Source organism: Labrus mixtus, chromosome 5, assembly GCF_963584025.1.
Source record: "Labrus mixtus chromosome 5, fLabMix1.1, whole genome shotgun sequence".
NCBI lineage: Eukaryota > Metazoa > Chordata > Actinopteri > Labriformes > Labridae > Labrus > Labrus mixtus.
Window position 1 is genome coordinate 16796519 of NC_083616.1, and position 25977 is coordinate 16822495.

The 25977-nt window shown below is 37.8% G+C and overlaps 1 protein-coding gene across 1 annotated transcript in view; it reads left to right on the forward strand.

Annotated features, from left to right (window-relative positions):
• LOC132974780 (protein unc-13 homolog B-like) overlaps nt 1–25977 on the forward strand; it is a 169687-nt gene that overhangs the window by 3606 nt on the left and 140104 nt on the right. The window contains exon 2 of the mRNA XM_061039055.1: nt 17854–17883. Coding sequence (XP_060895038.1) covers nt 17854–17883 — 30 coding nt within the window. The remainder of the gene's footprint in view (nt 1–17853; nt 17884–25977) is intronic.

The following is a 25977-nucleotide window of genomic DNA, read 5'->3' on the forward strand; positions in this document are numbered from 1 at the left end:
AAGAATGGCATCCTTGTTTTTTAAGAGCCATGATGCTGTTCAGTGGCATTTTCCTGCTTCCTTGTTCCTTGTTGTGCAAAGAGCCCTCAGAGCCTGCATGGTGGCTCTTCTGAACATAGTGAACAACTGCATTATAGAAAAACTGAGAACTGAAAGACAGTCTGAGACAGTTCATTCTGTACACAGCCTGAGCTGTTTCTAGAAGACATTTAATGCAAACAGTAATGGTGTTAACAGTAATGGAAATCAAACATTTGCACGAGTGTTGAGGCAGGCTACTGTCAAAAAAAAAAGCAGAATCATATTTAACTAATATTGGGAGATGAATACAGGGGGCTACTTGGTCTTGCCATGATAACAATGATAAAATATAACTTGATTTATTTCTCTTTATAAAATGGGGAAGTAGCTCTAAGTGCTTTATGAAGATTGAAACAAAAAACAGATCAAATCAAAACAGTGTAAACACTATAAAAAATATATGAATAACAAATAAATGACTAAAAAGGAAATAAAACAGAAGAGTGGGAATATGCCAGAAAAGTTCGTAAAAAATGAAAGAAAAAGGGAATGCATCAGATAAAAAAATATTTAAAACATAACAATTATTAGAGTGATAGTAAAAGGCAATGTTAATGTTTTTTTTTTAAAATGTGTTTATAACTGGTCACATAGTTTGCATCTCTTACAGTGTTGGAACGGTTCAGACAGAGGATCTAGATGGTTTCCAGGATTTTAAAACTACAAAGAATTAGTTATTCAAACTGGTCCCAAAGAATAAGAAGTCTTGTAAAAAAGCTCCCCTGTTGACAAAGGTGTCGTCTTCTCTCTTTGCAGTATTTGTTTTTATAATCCTGCTTTCTTTAACAGTCAGTTGTATCACTCACCTAAACCGCTGCTGTGGATAAAAGACTGTTTCAGCAGCGTGTTGCAGCAGATACTGGCATTGAAAATTGTTATATAAAAATGAGCAGTCTTGTTAATTAATTATGGTATTGTCAGCTTTTGATGGTCACATGGAGTTCAATCAGTTTGTTTCATAACCTGTTAGAAACTCATCACAGGAGCTTTCAAATCAATACTAAAAGACAGATGGAGCCAGTGCAGGTAAACTTCAACGGGGCTGATGTGCTCTTCATCACTTGTTCTGGCTGCATAGCTCTGAATACATTTTCAATTTATCATGAATTGTTCTGAAAAGCCAGTTTGAAGAGCAATACAGAAGCCAGGTCTCCATGACATTGATGCAAGAACAAGTTTTCTGGCATCTTGCTGGGATATAAATGGCCACACCTCTGCAATACTTTTAATTACTGAAGATGAATCGTGGTTACAGGTGTTTGCCGTTCTTTATTTGTACAGGTCAGCACAGAAATTGCCTGTGTCGTTTTCATTTTGTAATTTAGGCCTGGTCTGTATTCATGAAGGTGACAACTGAGAGCGTTTTGTAGGCCACCTCAAGTGAGAGGTGAGTGGAGTAGGTGAGGACGGAGCAGGTCAGTAAGCACAGCGGCACACTGTGCTGGAATGACAGGGACTCAGTAAAGCTTCACAGCCCGTATGTGGAGAGGGGGTGGGGAGAGAGGGAATAATCCTCTGGCCATCTGCTGCGTTTGCTGTCCTGTGTGTGTTTTTGCTGTGTGTGTTCATGCTGCTGTGGGTGTGTGTGTGTTTTTGTGTGTGTGTGTGTGTGTGTGTGTGTGTGTGTGTGTGTGTGTGTGTGTGTGTGTGTGTGTGTGTGTGTGTGTGTGTGTGTGTGTGTGTGTGTGTGTCAGTGTTTGACTGGCTTAACATGGGACAGAGAATTCACTTCCTTTTTCTCATTCCCTACTTTATGATAATACTACTTCCTGGTATTGGACTCATCTGCCTCTGTCAGTTTGTCCTGATGCTTAATCCTTGCTGCGCGTCACTAAACTGATGTTTTCCATAAATGTGGTCGAAGATTTTTTCGTCTAGTGACACTTTGAATGGTAATGACAGAAATAGAATTTTTACCCCTTAACACAGAAAAATACACCTCGTCTGTAGCAGTGTGTTGCATTCATGCAAAACCATCATGATGTCATCTGAAAACAGTAAATCTGCTCAACATTAGCATGTCAGCATTGTCAGGGCCATTGGCTCCGTACATGGGGCGGGACCTAAACACTAGGCCATCTGCGCCCCTGGATGTGTGTTGTTTCAGGTGAAGCAATTCATATCCAGAAAAATAAAATTGACTTGAGTTGTAGCAGTTGTGTGACTCATTTGTCATTTAACCTTTCCTAATGATGTTCAAAGGTATGTTTAATCAGTGTTACCTGTCATGAGACTTATATTATGACACTGAATGTTGAAACACAATCTCTGCTCTGCAGGTCTAGTCACTAAAAGTAAACACTCCTCAGAACATGTATCACTGAATTGGCCCACATACAGTCTAGACAAACAGTACTAACCAGCACCCGGATGAAGTGCCACTATTAACTTTCAAAAGTCGTCTTGCATGATTAAACACTTGTCGCAAGCAGTACAGTGGACCTAATGTGTGATGGGGCTGTGCTAAAAAAATTGATATGTCATCATGTGCTCCTTGCAAATACATGTATCGGTGCAGATGTTACAGAATCAATATGTCTGCAAAGCTGTAATGACAGTTATCAAAGACAATTGATGGTGCAGTTCCCAATAACACCACGGCAATAGCTCTGGGATTTGAATATTTTATGTATTTCTAGGATCTCTGAATTGAAGTGCTTAAGTTTTAGGATCCGTATGCCTCTGCCTTTATTCTATTAGAAAAGAATAGCTGTTGAATTCTGGGTAGGACATGGTCATTATCCAAAATCAATGTAGTCCACGATATGGTGGCACCCCGTGATGAGTATCATATTGTTGAGGGAACAACCCAGCCCTAATGTGTGACAGTGTAGTCATACTTGGAATTTGAATTAAAGAGAAGCATTAAGTGTCCCACAGCACCCTGAATCCTCTTTAAGTAGCTTTAGTTTTGTACAAACACCAGTTCAAATATTCACAACTTGTCATCGGACTGCTATGTCTATACTCGTGTCAAATCAGAAGTATTGCTCAAGAGCAGTTCTTTTTTGGGAATAATTTTTGTGTGAACCAAAGTTGAAGTGTTGAAGTTAGATTGCACAGTTGTTAATAGATATACAGTAAAGATAAGGGAGGAATGTTATTGTGTGTGTGAGAGTGTGTGTTTGCGGGTGATCACATCATCTTAGAGCTCCCGTCCCTGGACCCCCTCCAAGTGTTTCCCTCTTGGACTTTTTAAAGCGTCTCTAATTGGCTCATTAGCGTGGTGAAATGAGGACACAGCAGGGGGAGAAATCTGTTAGTTTGTAATTAAGAAGGTAATGTGAGGTATACATGCTGCTCTATACCATTAATACTCTAATTCGGAGGATAATCATCTGTAAGGTTTAATTAGAATCAGTTTTACATTATTTGGAGGGCTTGAATAAGCTCCTAAATGAGTCATTGAGAATGAGAGTTTTTAAATCTTGTGAGCCTTGTTCAAGAAAAACTAATCTTTATACGGTCATTGGTATGATGTCTCACAAAGAGTTTAGCACAACAGATTTTCTCTCCATATCAGGTCGTGAGGTCAGACCCTGATTCTACAACAAGCTGTAATGTAAAAAAAAAACTGCATCATTTTAATAACAATATTCATTACCCTCCAAAAATTACAGAAACATTACAGAAACATAATCGAGATCTCAGAATAACTCATTTGCTTTATTTGGCTAAGTGTACGGCTACAGACTGTGAGAAAACATAACTTATGTTAAGTTTCTCGTGGTTGCCAGCGGTAACCACAAGCCAGTACCTGCATGATAGTAAATGCAGACACAGTGAGATGTAAAAGAGAAAAATCAAAGCTCTGTTGGACTTAAAGTATCCATACACAGTGAAATATAAACACATTGGGATCTTTTTTTTCTGTTTGATTGTCAGCAAAAAACTTCTCTCCACGGCACCTGCACGATCTTTAAGACTGCCTTCTTTTAAGTAAGATTCTGTGTAGGAATTTAGCTAATTCCAACATTCCTGACAGAAGGCAGTTTTGCAATTTGGTTTGGTAAAGAACATATATTTAGATATTGAAACTCCCGTTGTTGCATGACTTTTGACCTAAAGGAAGCATATTGTTTGTGTTGTACAAATTGTGTAGTGAACTATGAGCCCGCTAATAGGTACCAGACTGCCACCATCACTCTTCTGTAAGCAAATGGTCAAAGGATGGACAGCGTTTAAGATTCAAATGTACAATGCTCTATAACACAGCTCAGTCTCTCTGTATTGACCCGAACACATACACATACACACATATTATTTGGTGGGCTTGTTGAGGTCTACAGGGGCTGTCGTTTAATGGAAGTGAGAGGGTGTTAATGACATGGCCACCAGGTTGCCAACCTCCACACACTCAAACCCACTGTGAGTCGAAGGACTGGAGTTAAAAATAGATCCACCGTCTGGCCTGTTGTAATGACACTGCTCTGGTCCAGGCCTGTCTGCCATTTCTGTGTGTCCAGTTTGCTGCCGCTGCTGAGTTTTTAAAGGTGTATATAGGTGAGAAGAATGAATTAAGAAGAGCACAAAATTAAAAAGCTAATTCATAGGAATAGTTCAATTAATTGATAGGTCATATTATCTGTTTTTCTTTCACATGGAGATGAAGGGATCATCATGAGAACAGCTTGGAGTGATACAGTGACTTGCTCGAGGACCTTTCAGCAGCAAGTTAAAGATCAAGAGGTGGTTTTAAAGAGCTTTGGATACTTAGCAAGATGCTCATGTTCATTACAATTACAATAAAACAATCTCAAGATATCATTTTTTTTAATATATAAGCTACATTTAGGATATGTTCATCCTTCTTTACTTAACAGTTATAAAGTGAACAGGTTAACAGGAAATGGTGAGAGATATATGTACTGTATATTGCACATTTTGATATCACGATAATAATGATAATACAATGAATAATAATAAATTAGGCTCATATTTCACTTTTATCAATATTCAAAGACGCTTAACAAGGAATAACAACAAAAACAAAACTAAACAAAGAAAACAATACAATGAAGGAATAATGTAAAATATGGAAGATAAGAGTTGAGACTGTTCGTGGTTGTAGGCGATGTTGAATTTTTATTTTTTTTATTTTTTTACCAGCAGGTCGTACGAATCCTTAAGGATTTTGGGGGGCCATTAAAAGATACCCATCGGTGAATTGGTGTGCATTGGTGGCTTTCGGGTTAACCTCTATGATAGCTGAGAAGTAGAAGAGGAGACGATGGAGAAGAGAGGAAACCTTGTTTGATGATGACCTCTTGACTTAAAAAAAGAGTTTTTAACATTTCAATATTTTGGGATTCAAGAGAATCGACATGCTACAAACAGACTGAGGATAAAACATGCAGAACAGTATCAATACGAAGGAACTGCTATGTGCTTACTTAAGTACTTTCTTTATGTTGTGTGTAAGTATTATCAACAATAGGACATCACTAATTTCACCTTTTTTTTTTAACCGTCCTCTTTAGCTGTTTACATTTACTTTTCGATCAGTAACAACTTCCTTTTTCTGTCGTTAAGTTAATGTTGTAACCTTCGGTCTACCACAAGATCCTTATTTTCTTTCAAATCAAAGCAGGTTGGTATCCAAACAGGAAGTAAAGTACCCTTACCTTAAGACTGTATACAAATACAAAATAAAAGCACAACAAAAACAGTTTGACATGCAAAAATATTGAATGTCAAAAATGCAATTCATCACGATTAACTATTTAATTCAGCAATGAATTGCCGTTGAAGAAAAGTTATCGTTTGACAGCTCTAGAAATGTCATTCATAAAAGTGAATAGGTCTTGTATTTATAGTCTTTGTCCACACATTAGTACTTACCTGATTATTTTTCACAAATTAAAAATCTTGTCAAATTGTTATAATCAAATCAATTACTACAAAAAATTAGGTCAAAAGTCTTTTTTTTTGCAATGACATGTCCCAGTGTTTTGTGAAGAGAACATGTAAGCATGAATGGCAAAAAAACACCGTTCATTTGTAGAAAACAGTAATGTTGTTCATCTGTTACAACATACACAGGTTTAACAGATTTTCAAATGACGTAATATTTCTCCCTCTGCACAGCTCTTCAGCAGCAGGTTTAATCCAACCCTGACTTCTCACATGAGCATAAACATAATTGTTTCCCCACAAAGCCATCGCTGCTTTCTTCAATATCTTAAAGCACCCTCAAAGCTTTGGATGCTCCAGAAGGTCAAACATCAGCTGCTCATCATTCCTGCTGGTCAAAAAGGTTTCTGCTTTCCCTCACAGCCATTTCTCTTATTATTTGTCCGCAGTACAATGCAGAAGGGTCTGCTAGATTTCCGTCCTGCTTAAGGCATTAGCTGGCAGGGATTATCCCACCAGCCAAACGCTCGGTCATCTGCAGCACGAATCCTCTCATACAATCATTCAGACAGACACGTGTCTGATATGTGGCCTGCTTTACTGGCTCTGATCAGGCTCTCTTGCCATCTGGCCCATAGGTATGCTGACCTCTTCTAGCAGTCTTCTGAAATGTGACCTGACCTTTGTGTTACTTCCTGAAAGAGATCAACTGCAACTATGTTTTTCAATTATAACAACCCACTGACTTATAAAGTGATAATGTATTTTAAGGCTGTCTTTTGTAAAAATCGAACAATGCACAACCATCTGAATAACTATAACAATGAAAAAAATAAAAAATAAAATCATTTTAAAGTATTGTTTTTACAATTAAGACACATTTTATGGCAATGCAAAAAATGTACGCACATTTTTAATAATGAAGCACAAACCAAATCAAGCAAACTCGCAAGAAACACACAAAAATACACAACAGAACAACTGGAACAAAACAAATGGTGATGATGAAATCTATTAGTAATGTAGGTATGTGTGTTTTCAATTTTTCATTTATTTAATATCGTCTAGACTTAATGCTCAGGTCATTCTGACAGACGATTTAGCCCATGCTTTATTTGAACTAAGTTCTTACTGGATGCAAACTTCTAAAAGGAACAAATAAAACATTTAAAACGGAATTTCAAATGAATCAGAAAGTATTTTTAAAAATTCATCTTCATCGCAAAACACGGTGAACTGTTAATGTGTTCAACAGAACCCTGTTGTGTTTTTTGGGATGGGACACCTTAAAAAGTAGATTCCTCCAATCACATTAAATCATTTTGTCAGCCCCCCCCCCCCCCCTAAAAACAGGAGAAGACTTTGACGTAATATTTCATCATTTATAAAGAATCAGATTTTTTGCTTTGATGCTCGACATCTGTTTGTGTGATTCATTGTAATAGCGTGAGGTATGAGACACAAAGCTAGTATCTCAGCATTGAACTGCAGATCACACAGCTAGTCACAGTAATAAAACATAAATCCATTTAATACTCCTGTAAGAATTGTGTTGCTGGTTATGAAACAGGCTGAAATTAGTACTGATATAGAGAGTTTCATCTTCTACTCTCAGGCCGGCAGTATAGAGTGCACTGTGTTGAAGAGAGAAAGGCATCAAGGCTCCTTTGTACCTGCTGCTATTTGTTTGCTCCATGATTTTTGGGCACTCTTATGTAATTATATATTTATGTATTAAAAGTTTGTGTAGTAGTGTATTAGTGTAGTATAATGTTTTGTATGTTTCCTGCTGCAAACCAATTTCCCTGTGGGTGGGGACAACAAATATACTTTTGACCTATGACCTTTGATGTCTCTAAATGATCTATAAAATCAGACCATGAGCAAAAAGGTTGACTATTTCATGTAAGTTATATTAACTGCATGAACCTGCTTGAAAAATTATTTTTTAAAGAGTCTGTATTCACTTTATCCGAGGAAACGATGCACAGTGAGTGATAAGTTTGACATTTAAAAGACAGCAGTATGACTTTTGAGAACACTTCTTATGCATTCGCACGACAAGTTCAGCAAAGACATAAGAGGCACTGCTTTGTCCACAGGGGTGGCCAAGATTGACACAAAATAAACATTCTTCATATGAGCTCTGAGTGGTACAATTCACTAAAAAGCATTCTGTCTCAGTTGGTGGCCATCGCTCTCTTTGGCAAAAAGTAGGTTGAATTGGAAAGTCATTTTCATTGTCTGATGTGTTTAGGTGTAGATTTGAACTCAGAGCGATGCCTTCACAGCTGAGAAAAGCACTTTTCTTCTACAGGGCTTCATAAATTCAAAAATACTCAAGATGTCATTAACATTTTATCAGATCTGTATTTGTCCCTCCTTTCTTTGCAGAGAATAAAGTCAAATGTGTTGACCTCACTGACTGCAGCAGGATTAATCATTCTATTTTTTATTTTCATACTGATAGAACATAAAGGATGTATGTTAGGTGGGGGTTATTTCTGTAGTAGATGGACAATTATGAAATCGTGAAACAGACTGTGGATCATCTTAGATTTATTCAGCCATGGTCAGACAACACAGAAACACAACACACACATGGCTGACAAAGTGCAGACCATCGCTGACCCATGCTGACCAAGATCTCACAATCATTGACAATCATTGACAATCATTGACAATCATTGACAATCATTGGCAAAGTGGCCATCATGGGCAAAATGGCAAAATGGCAAAATGGCAAAAGTCTTCATCACACAGTGTTGCTTATATTCTGCTAGAAGGTACAGCCCACAAATTCATTTCTATTTGGGTACATCACTATAAAACAATAAAGGTGACATGACACTGATTTGTATACGTATCAGATGTAGACTCTCTGTCTAGCAAACAGTTGCTGACAACATATAGTTGGCTCCTATCCGTATATAGATCTGCTACTACTTAGGTGCTTCACCCATATAAGGTTACAGCTCCAGACACCCAAAAGTAGAATTACTGTGAGATGGTTGACACAATTTAAAGATATGTCCACAAAATTATCAAGATGAATGAATCCATGAAAATACGTACTAACAATGTATTAATATCACAATTCTTTTGCTGCTGTGATACAAAAAAAGAAAACCTCCCAGGCGGCTTGTGAACCATCTCAGCCTAAATAAAAGCCAGACAGCACATCCCAATGAGCTTCAGTGATGCTGCTCAAAATGTGACCTTTCTCTCCACTTAACCAAAAACAATTAATTGACACTCTGGGATCAATGAAATCACTCGACAAATGTTAACTAAACTGTCTGTTAGGAAAAAGTAACCTTTAACAAACAGCAAACAGCCTGACACAGAGAAGTATTCGTGCACGGCTCCTCCCTTTTTACATACAGTATTTGTATCAAGTGCTCTGTACAGTTTTTTCAAACAGGCTTTGACATTTCTCTCACGTTACATTTTTTTCTCCAGCCACAGCTTATGAATGTTTAAAAAGATGCCTATTCACAACATGAATCAAAAAAAAAATTGCCTGATACATGTGCAACAATATACATAGTGTGATTGAAGGGTTTAACAGAGTTAGTCAGTTAGACAATCTTTTCTTTAGCAGGCTGAATCACAAAAAAATGTCTGCTGCATTTGACACAGCCTTTTAAAGTCCAGTCCCATTTTGCTCTCTTAACAGTTGGGCAGGCCTGTTGGTACCCAGCAAACCTTTGGTCCACTATATCCTTTCCTGATATACTTAGGCATGTGTAAGTGGCCTGTCTCAAACTAAGGACTTACATAGTCAGGCCTGATTAGTCAGATTTTGCCTATTGTCGACTGATCGATGAATGAATGGAGAAAACAGACAAATCTATGTAACATTAGACATTTAGCATCCCCTTATTGCTGAAATGGAATGATCCTTATGTTCGACCATGAGACTGGCAGATTTGACGATTTGTGGTCACCCCATACACTGATAAAAATATTTTGCTACATCTACTTAAAAAAATTAAGGCAACTTTTTGCATAATTTATTTATGTTGATCAAGCAAGATTGTTCTTTGTTTAAACTACTTATTTTTTTACATGAAAAATAAAATCCAAGTAAAGTGAACTTAATTTTGTCAAGTAGATTAAGCAAAACTAAACTTTGTGTAAACTACTCAATTTTTTCAATGTAGTAAATGAAATTTTCAAGTATAACCAACTTGATTTTATTATGTAGATTAAACAAAACTAGTCTTTGTATAAATTACTTAATTTATTTAATGGCATGTTTAAGTAAAATCAACTTAATTATATCATGTACATCAAGCGTGACTATTTTTTGTATTAATATACTTTTTTAGATATTTAAAATGAATTCTGTAAGTAAAATTTATTGAAATTATAACAGAGATTGAGCACAAATAGCCATTGTATCAACTATTTTCCTTATTACTCACATGAAGTGATAGTTTTATTTTTAAAGTTGCATTTTCTATTAAGCAAGTATTCCTTATAATATATCTGAATTGCAAGCCTGATAATGACAGTAAAACTTAATAAGCCATAACCCTGGTGTTTCCTAGGTTGTGGATAGTGCAGCAATCGGGAAAAAAAACATTTCTCATGTCAGATATTATCACATTTTATTGTGCCACGTCTTGCTTTATTTCTGAATATACAAAGAACATGGTGCACATCTGAACAGCACACAAGAAAACAAAAATATTGTGCATTTACCCTGGCACCACCAGACCAACTGACAAAGATGTATTAGTCTGTATTTACCAATAAAAACAAAGGAAAGGCCTCCAAGCCATCAGGATTTTGTCCTATCAGACTAGGGACACATATTCTACAGCCAATCAGAGCAGCACTTATAAAAAGATGGCTGCTTGTTCCCAAACTTCCTCCAATCAAAGCAGAACGAAACATTTAAATCTTCTGAAAACATTTTTCAAGTGAAACAGGCAACACAGTAAAGAAATCTTGATTCATGGGTTCAGTTCTGCCTTCTAGCCTCAACGTGAGTTCCATGAATCAAATAGCTAGCTCAAGCTATAATACAAAATACAAGTTAAATAAAAGCGCTGAGATTAGACATTTTTAGAAAATGTAAAGTTCCTTTTTTGTCTACATTGAGAAACAAACAGCAATGAAAAACAAACTGACTATTTCATGAAAGTTTGAACATCATAAATCCAATTTGGCAAAAAAATACCTTCAAAATAATACCATTACACTTCTGAGGTAACACAAAATACAACAAATCTGGCTTAAACACAACTGTGAGCAAGCACCTTCAATTTAACATTCATTAATGTAACTATAAGTTCAAAAAATCTTCAAGACATGAGATAGCCAAGAGTACATTTTAAACTGTTTTTCCTCTAAAGAAGCATTATGGAACAAAATGAACACAATTTTTTTCCTAACAAATTACTGTTAATTCACTCCCGAAGAGTCAGATTTCTTAAATACACTTAGAACCTAAAACAAAAGCAGGGTCTCAAAAAAAATGAGTGACAAGTTAATTTGCTTGGGTTAACCAGAGCCATAGTTTACAGTGTAACCTGAGAAAGTGCAGCATAAAACCAAACTCACACCCTTCAATGAAGTGTGTGTGGCTTTTAGGCATGAAGACTGACCTTAAGATCATGTACCTTGGAGGACATTCTTTTGTTCCCATCCTCCTGCTCAAGGAAGATCTTCTGAAAGACCTCAAAGGTGTACTTCAGTTTCTTAGGGTAGCTTAGTTCCAGGGCATAGATGAGGCCCATAAGGTAAGCACAAGCATGTGCCACATTGGGAACCCCAAAAAGTACCTCAGCTCCCTCGATGGTTATCCCAACTTGTGTCTGGCCTTCGCTCCCAGCTTTGCTGACCACAAAGATGTTGAGAACAAATGTCGTAAGGGTATCCTGGACATCCGCAGCATCATCATCATCAAATATCTGTGAAATACACCATACAAGAGAATCAAACCTACATCTTTATCAATAAGAGGGATGCACAGATTTATTCATCATTAACTCTCTTATCGGCCAGGAGAAGCAGGTAACTGTTGTGAATGTATTGGCTAAAAACAAAACACAAAAAAATCAAACAATCCCTCTTAATCTACAAGATGTATTTCACCTACAGTAAATGTCATTGTGTTTAGTTGTTTTTTTCTGTGCTAGCCACAGAACATTGGCATATCTCCAATGGAGACTCATGGCTTGGTAAGGATGTGTAAACAATTTTCTCTTATGAACATTTAAATTAATAGGAATTTCAAAATAAAAGAGATAAGGCTTACTAAAAAGACCCTATTGTATTGTACTGTGTATGTATTTATTTTCATAAGTTAAAATACTTACCAGTAGTTTAGAACCTGAAGGCATACAATTACTTCTACCTTTAGCTATCCTAGAATTAAATATTTTGTCTCAAACAGGCAGGGCTTCAAATCAGAGTAATGGCAGAGGTATGTCTTATTTACCTGGTAGTCCTTGATTAAATCCTCCATCTTTTCTCCAAGATAGAGAATAAGGCCTCTGATTACAGCTTCTCTTTGTGACTCAATGCTGTTGTCCTACAACAAATTAGATATGAAAAAATGTTATGCACAGACATCATATAGCTACAACATAAACTCATTTGTAAATAGATATAAGTACATACCTCATCTAACATGTCAAGGGTCGCATCAAGTTTCTTCCCCACAGCTCCTCCCTTCCTCCTGTATAGGCTCAACAGTTTAGGTGAGAACTGATCCAACTTCCCCAGGAATGTGGACTGCAATGGCTTCAGTGTGATCCTCCGAAATTCCTCCTCAATCTAAGAGAGACCAAGACAGAGAGGGAAAAAAACATCACTAAACACAAAGAATTCCAGAAAAACAGGGAAGGAAGACAGGTATTAAATTAACCCTAAAACAACAGTGAAGGCAATACAAGGTATTCTGTCAAACTAAGAAATTAATTAAGTCAAAACTTTCAAAATCCTTTAGACCCTTCATTTGAAAACATTCAAGACAATATAAAAATATACATACTTGGGAAGGCTCAAAGAGGGCAGGCCATCTAGCTTTGATGTCAATCACTGGTGGTTTATTGAGGATAACATCATTTCGACGTAGTGAGAATGTTTTTGCCATCTTCTCACTGATTAATGTGTTGTTGTCTCTCTTCTTGTGCTCATAGAGAAGCTCCACTCTCTCTTTTTCAAGGGTCACATCAGTGTCACCTTGAGGATGAGGTGGGAGGTAGTTTACCTCAGATTTCTTTGCCTTCTTTAAGTTTTTCGCTGGAGTTTTATCTGCAGCTGATTTTCTCTTCAGACAGTTTACATTTAGCTCTGGTAGTCCAAAGTGTTTCACCTTTGCCCTGTAATTCCCAAGTTTGTATTTCAAGCTGTTGTGCCAACTATATAAGCCATTGAAGGACACTGGGTCTCTCAAACATGGGTGCTTCATAACCAAGGCCTCTGCAACCTGCTCCCTTTGTGCCTGAGAAGGATAGGCGGTGTAGGCAAAGATGGTCTCCGCAAGTTTGTCCAGAATGTTGGATTTTACGGCAGGATTGTTGAGAAGGGTTCCATCCTTCTTGTGAGCTTCATTGGCAGCTTGTAGAATAAGCTCAGTGTCAAGGGAGAAGGTAGGTACCTCAAACTGAGCAGGCCAAGACTCAGAACGAAGGGAAGAGGCGCTTCCTGGAGAACGCAGAATAATGGTGTCACTGGATGCGGTAGAACAAGAACCTGCATCCTCTGATGAATCAGCACAACTGCTACCAAAGCTATCTTGGACTCCTTTGACATTCAGAGAATCCTCAATGGTTAAGATGATCTCTGGTTCCACAAGAACCACTTTGATGGTGTCTTTGTCCTTTATTTCGTTAGTTTGAAGGAGAGTGAAAAACTGTCCATCAAAATCTTGGTCCTGGAACTGCAAACTTAAATCTTGCTCAATATCAAATGTCTCTTGAACAATAGTCTTTAATTCGTCCACAGTTTGGGGGATTCCAGATGGCAAGGAAAGTTTGCGAATGTCTCCTTTCAGTATGACACGAAGTCTGGCAGACATATTGAGTCTGTATAGTAAGGAAAAAGAGAATAAATCAAGTTACTGTTACATATTACAAAGAGAAAAATGAACTATTTCAAGATTTTAATGTTAAACAAAGCATTATGAATTGACCCAAAGCTAAAGAAAAATGTCACATTAATTAAATAGCTGACAACTAATGAATTAAGCATTGCGTAATTACTTGTGTAACTTTGATCCATTACAATTTCATTAACTATCAAATTCATTCACAACCTTCTCTAAACAGGATTTCATTTTTTTAAAACACAGAGAAAATAGACTTTTGTAACTTTTAATGTATGGTGTTATACAAATGTATATACAAAATTCCCTCTGTTAAAATATTTAAATCTAATATGTCAAAATAATGAAACAATAATTTCGAGCCAAGCATTTTCATTAAGTTCAAGTTGGAAATTAAAACACACTTAGCACCCTGTTTGCATATTTCAACTGTCATTTTCAGAAAACCTGTGATAAAAATGTTGGTCATATCTGTCAGCTCATCATGCTTATCAGTCAATCTGTTAGGTTAATGTTACTTTAGTGCCTCCCAATGGGGTTAGAGGCCTAGCATAAACAGTGATAGAAGAGAATATTTAAATCCTCTTTTCAGCTAGATACAGATTCAAAACGTTAAGTATATGAAAACTCAAATGTGCCCTATCATAAAAACATTTGGAATAACTGGGTAACATGTACTCTGAAGGCAAGGCGCTCTTTCTATCCTGGAATTTATGAGTTGTGGACTGAGGCGAACGTGTGCTGCGGTCACCGGCGTAATTTATGCTTCGGACCCCGACGTGCCAAATACGGCTCGTTGTAAGTGCGCAATAGCCAGACAGCCACAAAGCCAACCAACGGACCGACGCTGGCAGCCAGCCGTCCAGGTGTCGTGTCTGCACGTGTCAGTTTTATCTTCTCGTGCTCGCTAGCCATATTTTAACGTTAGAGTCAGATGACCGTTACCTTCCAGTTCTCTAAACGTACTTACTGACTAATGGTATCGTCAAATACCACGATAAGCCTCTGGCAAATTTTATTGTTTCGATAACTTCAAGAAAATAAAGTCATGTAGTATCTAACTGACTCTTTGAAAAACTTTTCTACTTACCTTATTGACTTCTGCCCGCTCATTACCGTCTCTGTTTTGAATCACCGCAGGTCCGTTGGCGCTTGGGAACGCTGATGGCTTATGGGTATTGTAGTATTTGATGTTTTTGAAATACCGAAGGAAACACAGTAAAGATAACATGATCGTTTTTTGTTGTGTGGATGAACTTAAAAAGATTGGCTCAAATTACTTAAATTATTCGTGTTCCGAAAAAAAATCACAATGTCTTGTATTTTGAACAAATGTTTTTGAGTTAAATACTAGATATATTTGTGTAAAGATACTAACTTGAATTTTTATTGTTGATTTCACAGATTTAATTAAGTTAAATTTACTTCTCCTCAGAATCATTTTTCTCAGTGTAGTAAGTTCACAAGAAAACCAAATTTTCAACTACGTATGAACATTCATTTAAGAAAAGGGAACCTTAATACCTTGACTGTATAGAAGGCATTGTGTTTCTTCTATTACCAAACAGAACAAACACATGAAGAAATTTGATATCACAGGTTCATTGTAGTCAGATGCCACAGTTTATAAGATTTGATCTGAAAAGCAGGTGGCATGTTCTGGGTGACATGTTCTGGATGACTGGTATCTTGTCAACCTAATTGCAAAGAATGTCTTCATTTTCTTTTAGCTATTGAGAACACTTCTAACTGGACACAAAAGATAACAGTGTATGTAGTTCTTGCTGTTAGCGTATTGAAGCTATATTGAGTGCAGAATCCTGCTGTAAGGATCAATCATCCCCACGTTTCTTTTTATTGATCGTCTTTACTCCAACAGGAGTAAGTAAGAGGTTCAGGATTTAGGATTGGTAATAATTCATGGAATTTAATAAATAGGCCTCATTGGGTGGTGCTATAGTGTATTTATTTTAAGATCAGATCAGTATGAAATCATTCAACTTTAGATTGTTTTTAGACAGGGGAGATTGTAGCCACATGTTTTTGAAAAACAACAGATATGGGTGTTATTTTTGTAAATAAAACATGTTTTAACTGTGATATAAAATCTTGGTGTTTTTTCAACATTTATTATATTTTTGTCTGTATATTAGGTATGTATTCATTACAGTCAGAACAAGACATGAAGAGACATCGAAAAGGAGGCTCTTGCAAACAAAGTCTATGGTAGTCAATGGTCATCAATACAGACAATAGATACAGTGATGCTTATGGGTTTCTAAGTATTTTTAATCTCACACATTCAAAGTCTCTTCTCCTCTCTTCTCTTCAAGTCTCTGTAGCATCACTTTCAGTCTTTTTTTCACAGTGGCAGACAATTCACACAGGTATTTTTTAGCACTGAACCAATGAGGCCACTGGGTTTCCCCGGAGCCTCAGACGAGCGGGCACGAGTGACACACAAGGCAAGCTGTGCTGACAGCCTCAGACAAATGACCCGTTAACGATCTCTCTCTGTCTGGAGATCCGTCTCTTGTCAGTCTCTCTTATCACATCTCACTTTTTTGGACTTTAATTGAAAAAACATATTGATCTCCCATGGTGAGAATATGCATATAAACCTTGTTTAACTAACTAAGTTACCTTAGAAATGCAGGAAAGGTCAACACAGCTCTTAGGTCAAATGACTACAACACTTCTCCTGGGGGCCCAATTGTATTCCAGATCAATATCAGTGGCTCACTTTTTAGCCCAAAGCCCAGAACACTGTCATTTTAAGACCCTCTTGAATTCGAGGCTTTCTCTGCTGCTTTGTGTTAGACCTCACTGATATTTTATTGAGGTGCTTCTTCAATAATTCTTGAATTTTGACCAGATTTTTACACTGATGTCGGGATATTTTTGTCTGTTGGTGGTTTCTGAGACGCCGGACGACATTGTTTTCTCTGTCATACTTAATGCCTTTCATGCATTGATCATTTTTGAGCATATTGATATTTGTGTAATGGTGTGTTCAGAATAATGCAAAGCTACTTTTTGTGGGATAGGTTGACAACTAGAATGACTGTATTCAACCAGTGGGCAAAGTAAACACCTTTTCAGAAATCTGCGTAGTTTGGGGGAAAAACTGCTACTGTGTTCTTTTTTAAATTTAAATATGCCACTCTTAATGCTGTGACTTCTAATTTTTTTTCATCAAAAATGTTTATCAATGCTTAAGTTGTTGCTCACAAGCAATGTGGCATTGCAGGTTTAATTTAAGACATTCCATATTTTTGGGCTTTTTTTTACCCGTTCTTTGACAATGTTTGAAATGTTAGACAAGTTATCTGTGTTAACCTAACTTTGGATACCTGCGGAATATTTGAATGAGACTGTTGTACGTGTTTTGATTTGTAGGTTGTAGCTCATACGTTTGGACCAATCATGTTGGAGCAGGCTATGGTTTTATTCAGGAATCAGAATGTCAAGCTTTGTTATTAATATCACTAAACAGATACAGTCTTCTTCTGGATTCAGATAGCAATTTAATCTAGATGTAGTCTCTTTACTCTGTGTTCTCACGTTTCAAATTGCTGGACCAACAGTAACTATGGCAGAAGGGAAGAAGAAACATGAGTGCAGGTCAGAGGGTAATATATAACCTTCATAAAACCATCTTACCTGGAAACAAAAAACAAAAAAAGACACAAAAGATGTGTAAAAGTGTAAAGCCTAATCGGGATTTTATCCAGTCCAAGCATCGTCTAACAAAACGCAGAAGTAGAAGAAGAAGTAAAAACTGTAGAAAGATAAATAGATTTTCTTATATACTGAATAAGTAATCTGTTTTTTTTTTTCTTTTTCTTTTTCAGTGAAGAAAGCCAAACTACATGGGCCTCCAGGTAAGAGCTTTCATCTCCCACTAAGTATCTGTTATTGTGTGATAAGTGAGGCTTTTCAGTTGTGTCATAGAAATGATGCTTTTATCTCTAATCAGCAGTCTCAGTTTGTGACATATGGATGGTTTGAGATTTTTTTACTGTGTCCTCTGGACTTAACAAAGAGATTATTGACATTTGTTTATGTGATGAATTTCACATGTTCATTATTTAGAATTAAATTGTTTTTTTGTTGGGGAATAACAAAATCAAATATGTTTCTTTGTACAACATTGATGACTGAAAATGCTTCCGATTGTTACTTGATGTATTCATGCTTTCAGGCATTCAAGTGTTTTGTTTCTTTTCACCTCTGTCTGCGTGCTTATGTTTTCTATAAGACCGTCTCTAGATACAAAATATATTGGAAGACATGAAAGGGGGGACCAGATGCTTCTGCTTGAGTAAAACATTTGTTCATATTTATCAGGTCCTTGTGATTGGTATCAAGTTCAAAGGTTTCATGTAAGTTCTCCGACTTAGTGTCAGGTCTGTATATTTTGGTGTTTGATTCAATAATTAAGTCATTGTATGGTTTTATATTAATTGGTGTTGGCTTGTATGTCAGTGTACCGTAAGGTTCATGTAGTTTAGGTTATTGTCCATGTTTCTTGACATTTATATAAATGTTGTTATTCATAAGCAGTGCTTTCCACAAACATATGGAGTCGGCAGCCAGTGGGAAAAACTTGCACCAGCTGTATGCACTCGCGAACCATATCTTGTCCTGTGCCTTTCCCCGTGCAACATTTCTTGCCATCTTGATGTTTGAATCCCTCTGCATCAGTTTAGGTCGAAATAGTGAGTGAGTGAGGAGATGAGCGCCAGCTGAAGAGGAGACTGTTTCTCTTTCATTTACAGACGAGTTCCTCTTCAAGTGTGAACCACTGACAGTTCTCAGCAGCTTCTCAAATCTGGGACTTTATATTCCCAGCCACCTTTTCTTTCTGTTTTTTTGTTTGTTCCTCTCCGCTGGCTGCAGCTGCTCGTCCCTCCTTCTCCCCAGGCGATGATGAGGGGAGAACAACCACCACGAGTGGGAGAAAGACAAGTCAAGCCAGAGGAGGAGACGAAGAAATCAATAGATCATCACAGACAAAGGACCACCTGCTCGCTCTAAATGAGAACTTGTCATATCGACATAAAAGGGAAGATTGAGACAAATCCCTCAGTGTCTTCAGAAGACAGAGACCGACATCAGGAACAGGAGATGATTTGTCATCAGCTGCCTCTGCCCTCAGACTGCAGAGCTCAGATTTGATTGGTCCTCTCAGGGTTCATAAAGCAGGACATGAGTGATGGAGTTGCTACTGTACAGGCAAAGATATTGTAGAGATAGTAATTTAGCAAAACTACTAAACAAACAAATTAAATTTCATGTAGTTATTGCAAATGTTAAACCCATTCCAATGTTGAGTTAGGGCTTTGTAAGAGCTACTTACAAAATAAATTCCTTGTAACCTGAAACTTTTTAAAGATTAGCTCCTTCGACCAAAACTAATCCAAAACCACCATTCAAATTTCAGGATGCAGCTTTGTGGTTTTGGTGCGGGCATGTGAACATCATATCCTGTTTTCACAATCCTTGAAATGATGCGCCTATCCTAGGAAACCAGTTTGACATGTCGCTATTTACACAGGGATACTCTGACAGTGATGTGAAGTGTCTCTGCAACTCATCTTATGGTATTTAATAGTCAGTCAAACAAGGACAATGATGATAAATAATGCAGGGATAATCTCTGCACCAAGGCCTCTGACATCAGAGAGCAGTTTGTCTGGATAGAAAACTCCAACTTTTGAAGCAGGACGTTTTCAGAAGATTTGAATTTTACGGGCAATCTCTTTCCTTCTGCTTACGGACTCAACTGGAGAGAAGTAAAGAGGTCCGATGACTTCCCCCCGCAGATGGATGCTTTTAAAGTCTTTTCTTCTCCAGAAACAGAAACTCTTCACCTGAAGTGAATATAAAAATTACAGGCTCAATTCCCATTGAAGTATTTTGCAAAAAAAATCTCTGGTGATAGGGCCAAAAAAACCACAGTATTTGGTGGCCATGATCTTTCGGCCCTCAGGCATTGAAAACAGACACGACTCTTCAGTGGCCATCACTGCATGGGCCCAGGATCACCTCCAGAAACCATTGTCTGCGAACACAGTTCATCACTGCTTTTACAAATGATGGCTGAAACTCTACCATGCAGAGGACACTTTCTATATACCAGATCCAAAAATCAGTGCTCATGGACTGAGGTGAAGTGGAAGACTGTCCAGTGGTAAAAATGGTTTGAAAATCATGGACGCCCTGTTCTCTCGACTAAATAGGAGAGGGGCCGCCCTGCTTGTTATCAGTGCACAGCTAAAGCCAACATCTGTGATGGCATGGGGCTGCGTTGGTGTACATGGCATAGGTAACCTGCACATGTGTGACAAAACTGTCAGGTCTCCCAAATGCTCAGAGGGTGTTGTTGAAAGATAAAAAGAGGTGCAACAGAGTTGTACACATCACCCTATCCCAACTATTTTCAAACCTGTTGTTGGCACAAATTCCAAATGTGCAAATAGGTTTCTAGAAAAAATGAAATCTCTCTGTCAACATTTGATCTGTTGCTTCGTGGTACTTTCATTCAAACATATGTTTTCAATATTCTGAAACCATCACATTGTGTATTTATTTACATTTTGCACAACGCCTGCCTTTTTTAGGAAACAGGGTTGTACATTTTTTCTGTAAATAAGGTTTAAATATTATCTCCACATTATAGCTGCTTGTCTGGTTAGTTTGTAGACATATACGGAGAAAAAAAAGAAACCCCAATAGACCAAAGGGTAGAAAGATCAGTCTTTGATGTTGATATCTTTAGATGAAGTCTTCATCAATCCATTCAATCTTTATTTGATTCTTCAAGAATGAAGGGCCTTTCAGATAGGAATCGGTATGCGCTGCGCTGCACTCACCACGGAGTAGGGCGAAGAGCAGAAGCGGAGCGCGCACTTGACCAAAAAGCAACGCGCCCGCTGCTAGGTGACGGAAACAATAGTCGGGAAAATTGCTACTTTTTGGACGCGCAGTATGTTTGTTTTTGTCCACTATTGAGTAGAAAGCTCTGATCTTTCTATTGCCGAGTAGGAGGAGATGAGCAGCACAGAAGGAGAGGGTGTGTGTTCATTAAATCCTCAGGGCACAACAGGATTTGGTAGAGTTTAGGCTCGTCCAGGAGCTGCAGCTCTATAACGACCACTTCACAAGCACGACACACATTTCTGCTGCTGTTTAAAACACCCCTGGTTTGGCCAAAGTGTTGGACGTTTCTTTTCAAACTAGATATTTCTCTCTGTCCTGGAAGGTCTGTAAACTAGAGCTCAGGAAAGTGCACCGTTTGTTGTGATCTGATCTTCCCTCCTATTGGAAGCGTGGAGGTGACATCACAAAGCGATGCGCTCAAGTAAAAAAAAAAAAAATGTAACTTCCGCACAGCGCGCAAGAACGGCAAGCGTGACCCTAACCTACGCTCAGCTTGGCGGAGTGCAGATATGCTTTTGCGCGGAGCAACACATACACAATGAATGGGATTGACAGCGGTGCGCAGCGCCCACCGCCCCCCGGCTCCTGTCTGAAAAGTCCTTTATTGAGGGCTTGAGTTTTTCCCAATGAGTACAAAGATATTTCTATTCAGAGACTCTTTTTAAATGCTGTGTCCTGTCAAAGTGGTGATACAGTATGTAAACTGTGATCAGTTGAAACTGGGGAGATTTAAAGTGGGATAAAGAAGGAGGCCAGTGAAGTGTCCTCTTATCTTTTTAAATTTGACCTAATATAACAAACCTATTTACCTCAGGGCTGTAACACCCAGTCATGTAGGTGACAGAGAGTTTACCCAGAATGCATTTCTGTTATTTGACATGATTATTGGTCTCAGGTCAAACACTTCTAACAGACTTTGTCCCACTCTGGTGCCCTAGTTTGGGGAAATGGTTGATGATAATAGTAAGAAGCTGTCATTTCTTTTGTGTCTATGGGGAGCCAGCTGCTGTCTCAAGACCCTCCTGAAACCCCCACAGGTTTGCAGCTCCTGAGAGATGTCTCTTGGTTAATGTGTCACTTTATTAGTTTAGAAAATGTAAGGCACATTCTCCTGTTTTTATCCATGCTGCCATTTTGGCTCTCCAGTGATGTCATAGTCCGGAGATTAAAATCTGTGAACCAGCCTACAACTGTTAGATGGTTTGCCATGTTATTGGTCAAAGGCAGTCCCGGTCCCTGGAGAATCTCTAAATGCCACGCTACCACTGCAGAAATGTTTATAAAGGAACAAAGAACTTGAGGAGGAACTCTTTGTTTACTGTAGAGACAAGGGTCTAAATGTAGTCATGGGACAGTAGTCCCTGGTTCCTGCAGTCGAAATGAATGAAAAGGTTCTTAGTGCCAGGGGAATGTTTCTGCAGGCAAAATGGGGCTTATGTAACCCTCCAAGAAGTTCTTGCTCCTGAAGGTTATCATTTAAAAAGTTTAAGAAAGAGTGTGGCTTGCAATGCTGAACATTTCATGTGAGGGTTGGCATCATCGGTAAAACTAGCAGTCGCTTTTTCATACATACATGTAGTCTTTTGACTTCTCTTTACTGTCTTTTTGTTATTGCTGCAATTTGGAGGTTTAATAAGAAACACCCAGCCCAACTCAATAAATTATTGAATTTTATTTGTAAAGGGACTGTGTCCAGTATTAAACATAAATGTTATTGAAAGGGACTCACAGGATAAATGACTTAAAAACAAATGAAAGCACCAAATGGAATTTGGCATATAGATGCATCTTTAATATTTACTTTGTTATTTTAGTTTGAAATTTTAAATCGCAGAGCTCAGCATTTCTCAATATAAACAGATTATTTCTAATTATAATGCATGTTACTGCCGTGACTGGGTCTGTTACAGGGGACAGCATGAACACATCGAAGTGCATTAAGTAAATGATCCCCTAAAAGAGTTCACAGTAATTGGTACATGACTCTAAATAGTCAGCATGTGTTTTTTTCCCATGAACACACAGAACAGTAATACAAGACAGTACTGTATAACTGTATAATACTTGAAAGAACTGTAATCAGAAAATGAGAAAAAAACAGCAGGATGTTGTAAAATACTGCTGATATAAATACTGTCTGAAATAAAAAAAGAACATCCTGTCTGTTTGCATTTATGAAACAAAAAGGATTTAGTCTCAATTTAATATCTTCTTCAACGCCTTTCATCCATCAAAAACACTCTCCCCCACTGCCCCCCCCCTTCCTCTCTCCCCCTCCCCTAACAGAGTATTCATTATTGTAGACAGCAAAGTAAATGTCATCTTGCGCGGCCGCGCCGCACACGTCCATGTGTAACAGAATATAACTTATTTATTTTCATAAGTCATTGCCACTTAATTATAAATGACGCCTACTGCTCCCCAAGAGGGGCCAGCTGCATGATGGGATATGTCCTCCACACCACTGCTAGTTGCTGCATACTGGGAGATGGTGTTTGTGCAACCAAGCATTTACAAGAGTCTACTGAGTGTGATTAAGATGTCTTCTCTGACAACCCTGATGGAGTCAAAGGAAATGGATGCTAAATTTAGAAACATTGACTTATTTTTGTTTTAGATGTTCCTTGTTTTTGAATTTGATTTGTGCTGTGGGTTTGTTTTTGCTTTGTTTTGTGGCTCGTCCTGTTGCTGTGTTTTTTCCCTGTTTCTATCCTTCCCTCCTGGCTCAGGCAGTAAATGGGGCTGTCTGCACCCTGCCATTCCCCCTGTCCCCTTAATCACAGACTTGGCAACCCCCTTAACTGAATGATGGATTATTCCTGATTAACCCTTTACACCACCACTGTCACACAGGCAGACAGAATACATTTACACCTGACATTTCCTGTGTCTCTCCTGACATTTTAGGATAAAACCATGAACAGTTCCCAAGCTTTGATTAATACTTTGATACATAGCACTCAATTTGAATCCATGAGCAATATCGGGATAAATCAAATAGCAGCATGGACATTTTTTAAAGATTATTTTTGGTGTGCCTTTATTTGAGAGAGATAGGATAGTGGATATAGCTGGAAATCAGGGAGAGAGAGTAGGGAATGACATGCAGGAAAGGAGCCTTCTTTGAGGACTATAGCCTCCATACATGGGGCGCGCGCACTAACCACTGCGCCACCAGCGCCCCAGCATGGACATCTTTATACATTTGTAAAATGTTGTTAAAAATGATTGAAAATGCATTGCCACGGTTAAACCACAACATATTGTTTTTACATTTTGTTTCTTTACAGATTTTACTCATGTAAAGTATTCATGTAGAGGACTTGCCGTTTAATTGCAGTAGGAGCTATTGTGTTAGAGCTAGGCTAGCTGCTTACTCTTATTTCAATCAATGTGCGATGTTAAGCTAACCACCAGATAGTGGTAGCTTCATCATGTGTACCTGATGTTAGGATGGTATGGATTTTCTTTGCTTATTCTCTGCAAAAAAGTAGATTACGCTAGGGATATCCCCTACGACTAATAAGCAGTTGTAAAATAGCACTGAACTCAGCCTTGCAAAATCTGCATTTGACCTGTTCACTGTTTAAAACCAAGGTCCAGATACTAAAGAAGCTAAAACAACTCCACATAGATTTACAGATTATGGATTATGGATTATGATTTATTGTGCATTACCCTTTGTAGGTTTAAAAGAGATCAGAGCCTAATTTTACCTAGGGATAATAAAATGCACTTATTCTTTGTAAAATATCATGTTAGTTTTAAACTGGTGCACTAACGCCTTTACAACATCTAGCAAGAAAACATCTCAAACTGCTCATCAGTAATGCTTTGAACAATTTGACTGCAAATTATCGGAAATGGTTTGTTGTTTCTTAATGTCTGTAGAGATTTTATATATGCCTGATGTGTCAGACGCTTTAAGAAGCATGACACTTTGAATGAATTCAAAGTTTGTTTTCACTATAAGAATGAATTCCTGAAAGCTTGGAAACACCCTTCAGTATTGTACTGAATCTATTCAAGCTATACGCCACAAAACTGGATTGTACTGGGAAGCTTTCAAGTTTGTGAGTGTGTTGTTGTATGACATAAAGCAGGTCAAGAGTGTTTCAGCCCTCCCTGCGTTAATAAGCATGAAGACGTGCAGCGAGCACCCTATTTCCTGTCAGCTGGAGTGTTTCTTCTCCTCTAATTTGTTTTACAAGCTGAGCACTGCTTTGCTCTCATTGGAAAATCAGCATGACGTAATATACCAACAGGTCTGGAGGGATTCTGAAACAGATATTTGATACGCATAAGAAACAAATAATCGTTGTGCTACATTGTGTTTACTTACACTCAAAATGTCATCCTCCACTACTGATCCTTTTTGATATTTTGAGCTGTGACAAGTTCTGGAACGATGAGATCTGAAGCACATGGTTCACATCATAAGCCCTCTAGTTCAGGCGCTAGTTGCACCTTGACAGAAACCATGTTTTCTATTCATTCTTAATGTTGTTTCTCTGACCAGTTACTTCTTAAACTGGTCTGCAAAGGCAAACATGCTACAAGGACCCAAAAGATTCAACTTAGGAAGATAAGCTGTACCTTGAGAATATTGGCAAATTTAGAAAAATGCAAGACTTATACAGCAATGACAATGTGCTGCAAATGTAAAAAAATAAATATAAAAAATAACGTTATGCAGAATGCAAAACATATATGCATTAAAATCAAATGGGCTGCAGATACAGTACATAAGCCATTCAAAGTGTATGAAATACAAACAAACAAAAAGAACACAAAAGCACTGAAAATGCAGACAGCATAAAGAGTGATCCATGCTTGTAGATGGGAATAGTTTAGTTGGACTGGATTAGGGTAATTCATATTTAATACTGTCTGACTTTTTTGTGTAATTGTAGTGATTTTATGTGAATGCATTTGTCTTGGCCCTTTTTTTTTTTTTTTTACCTGCAGCTTCATGCATCGAAATATGAAATTGGCATATCATTTGCCTGCTTGATAAAAACTGCTGACTGGCT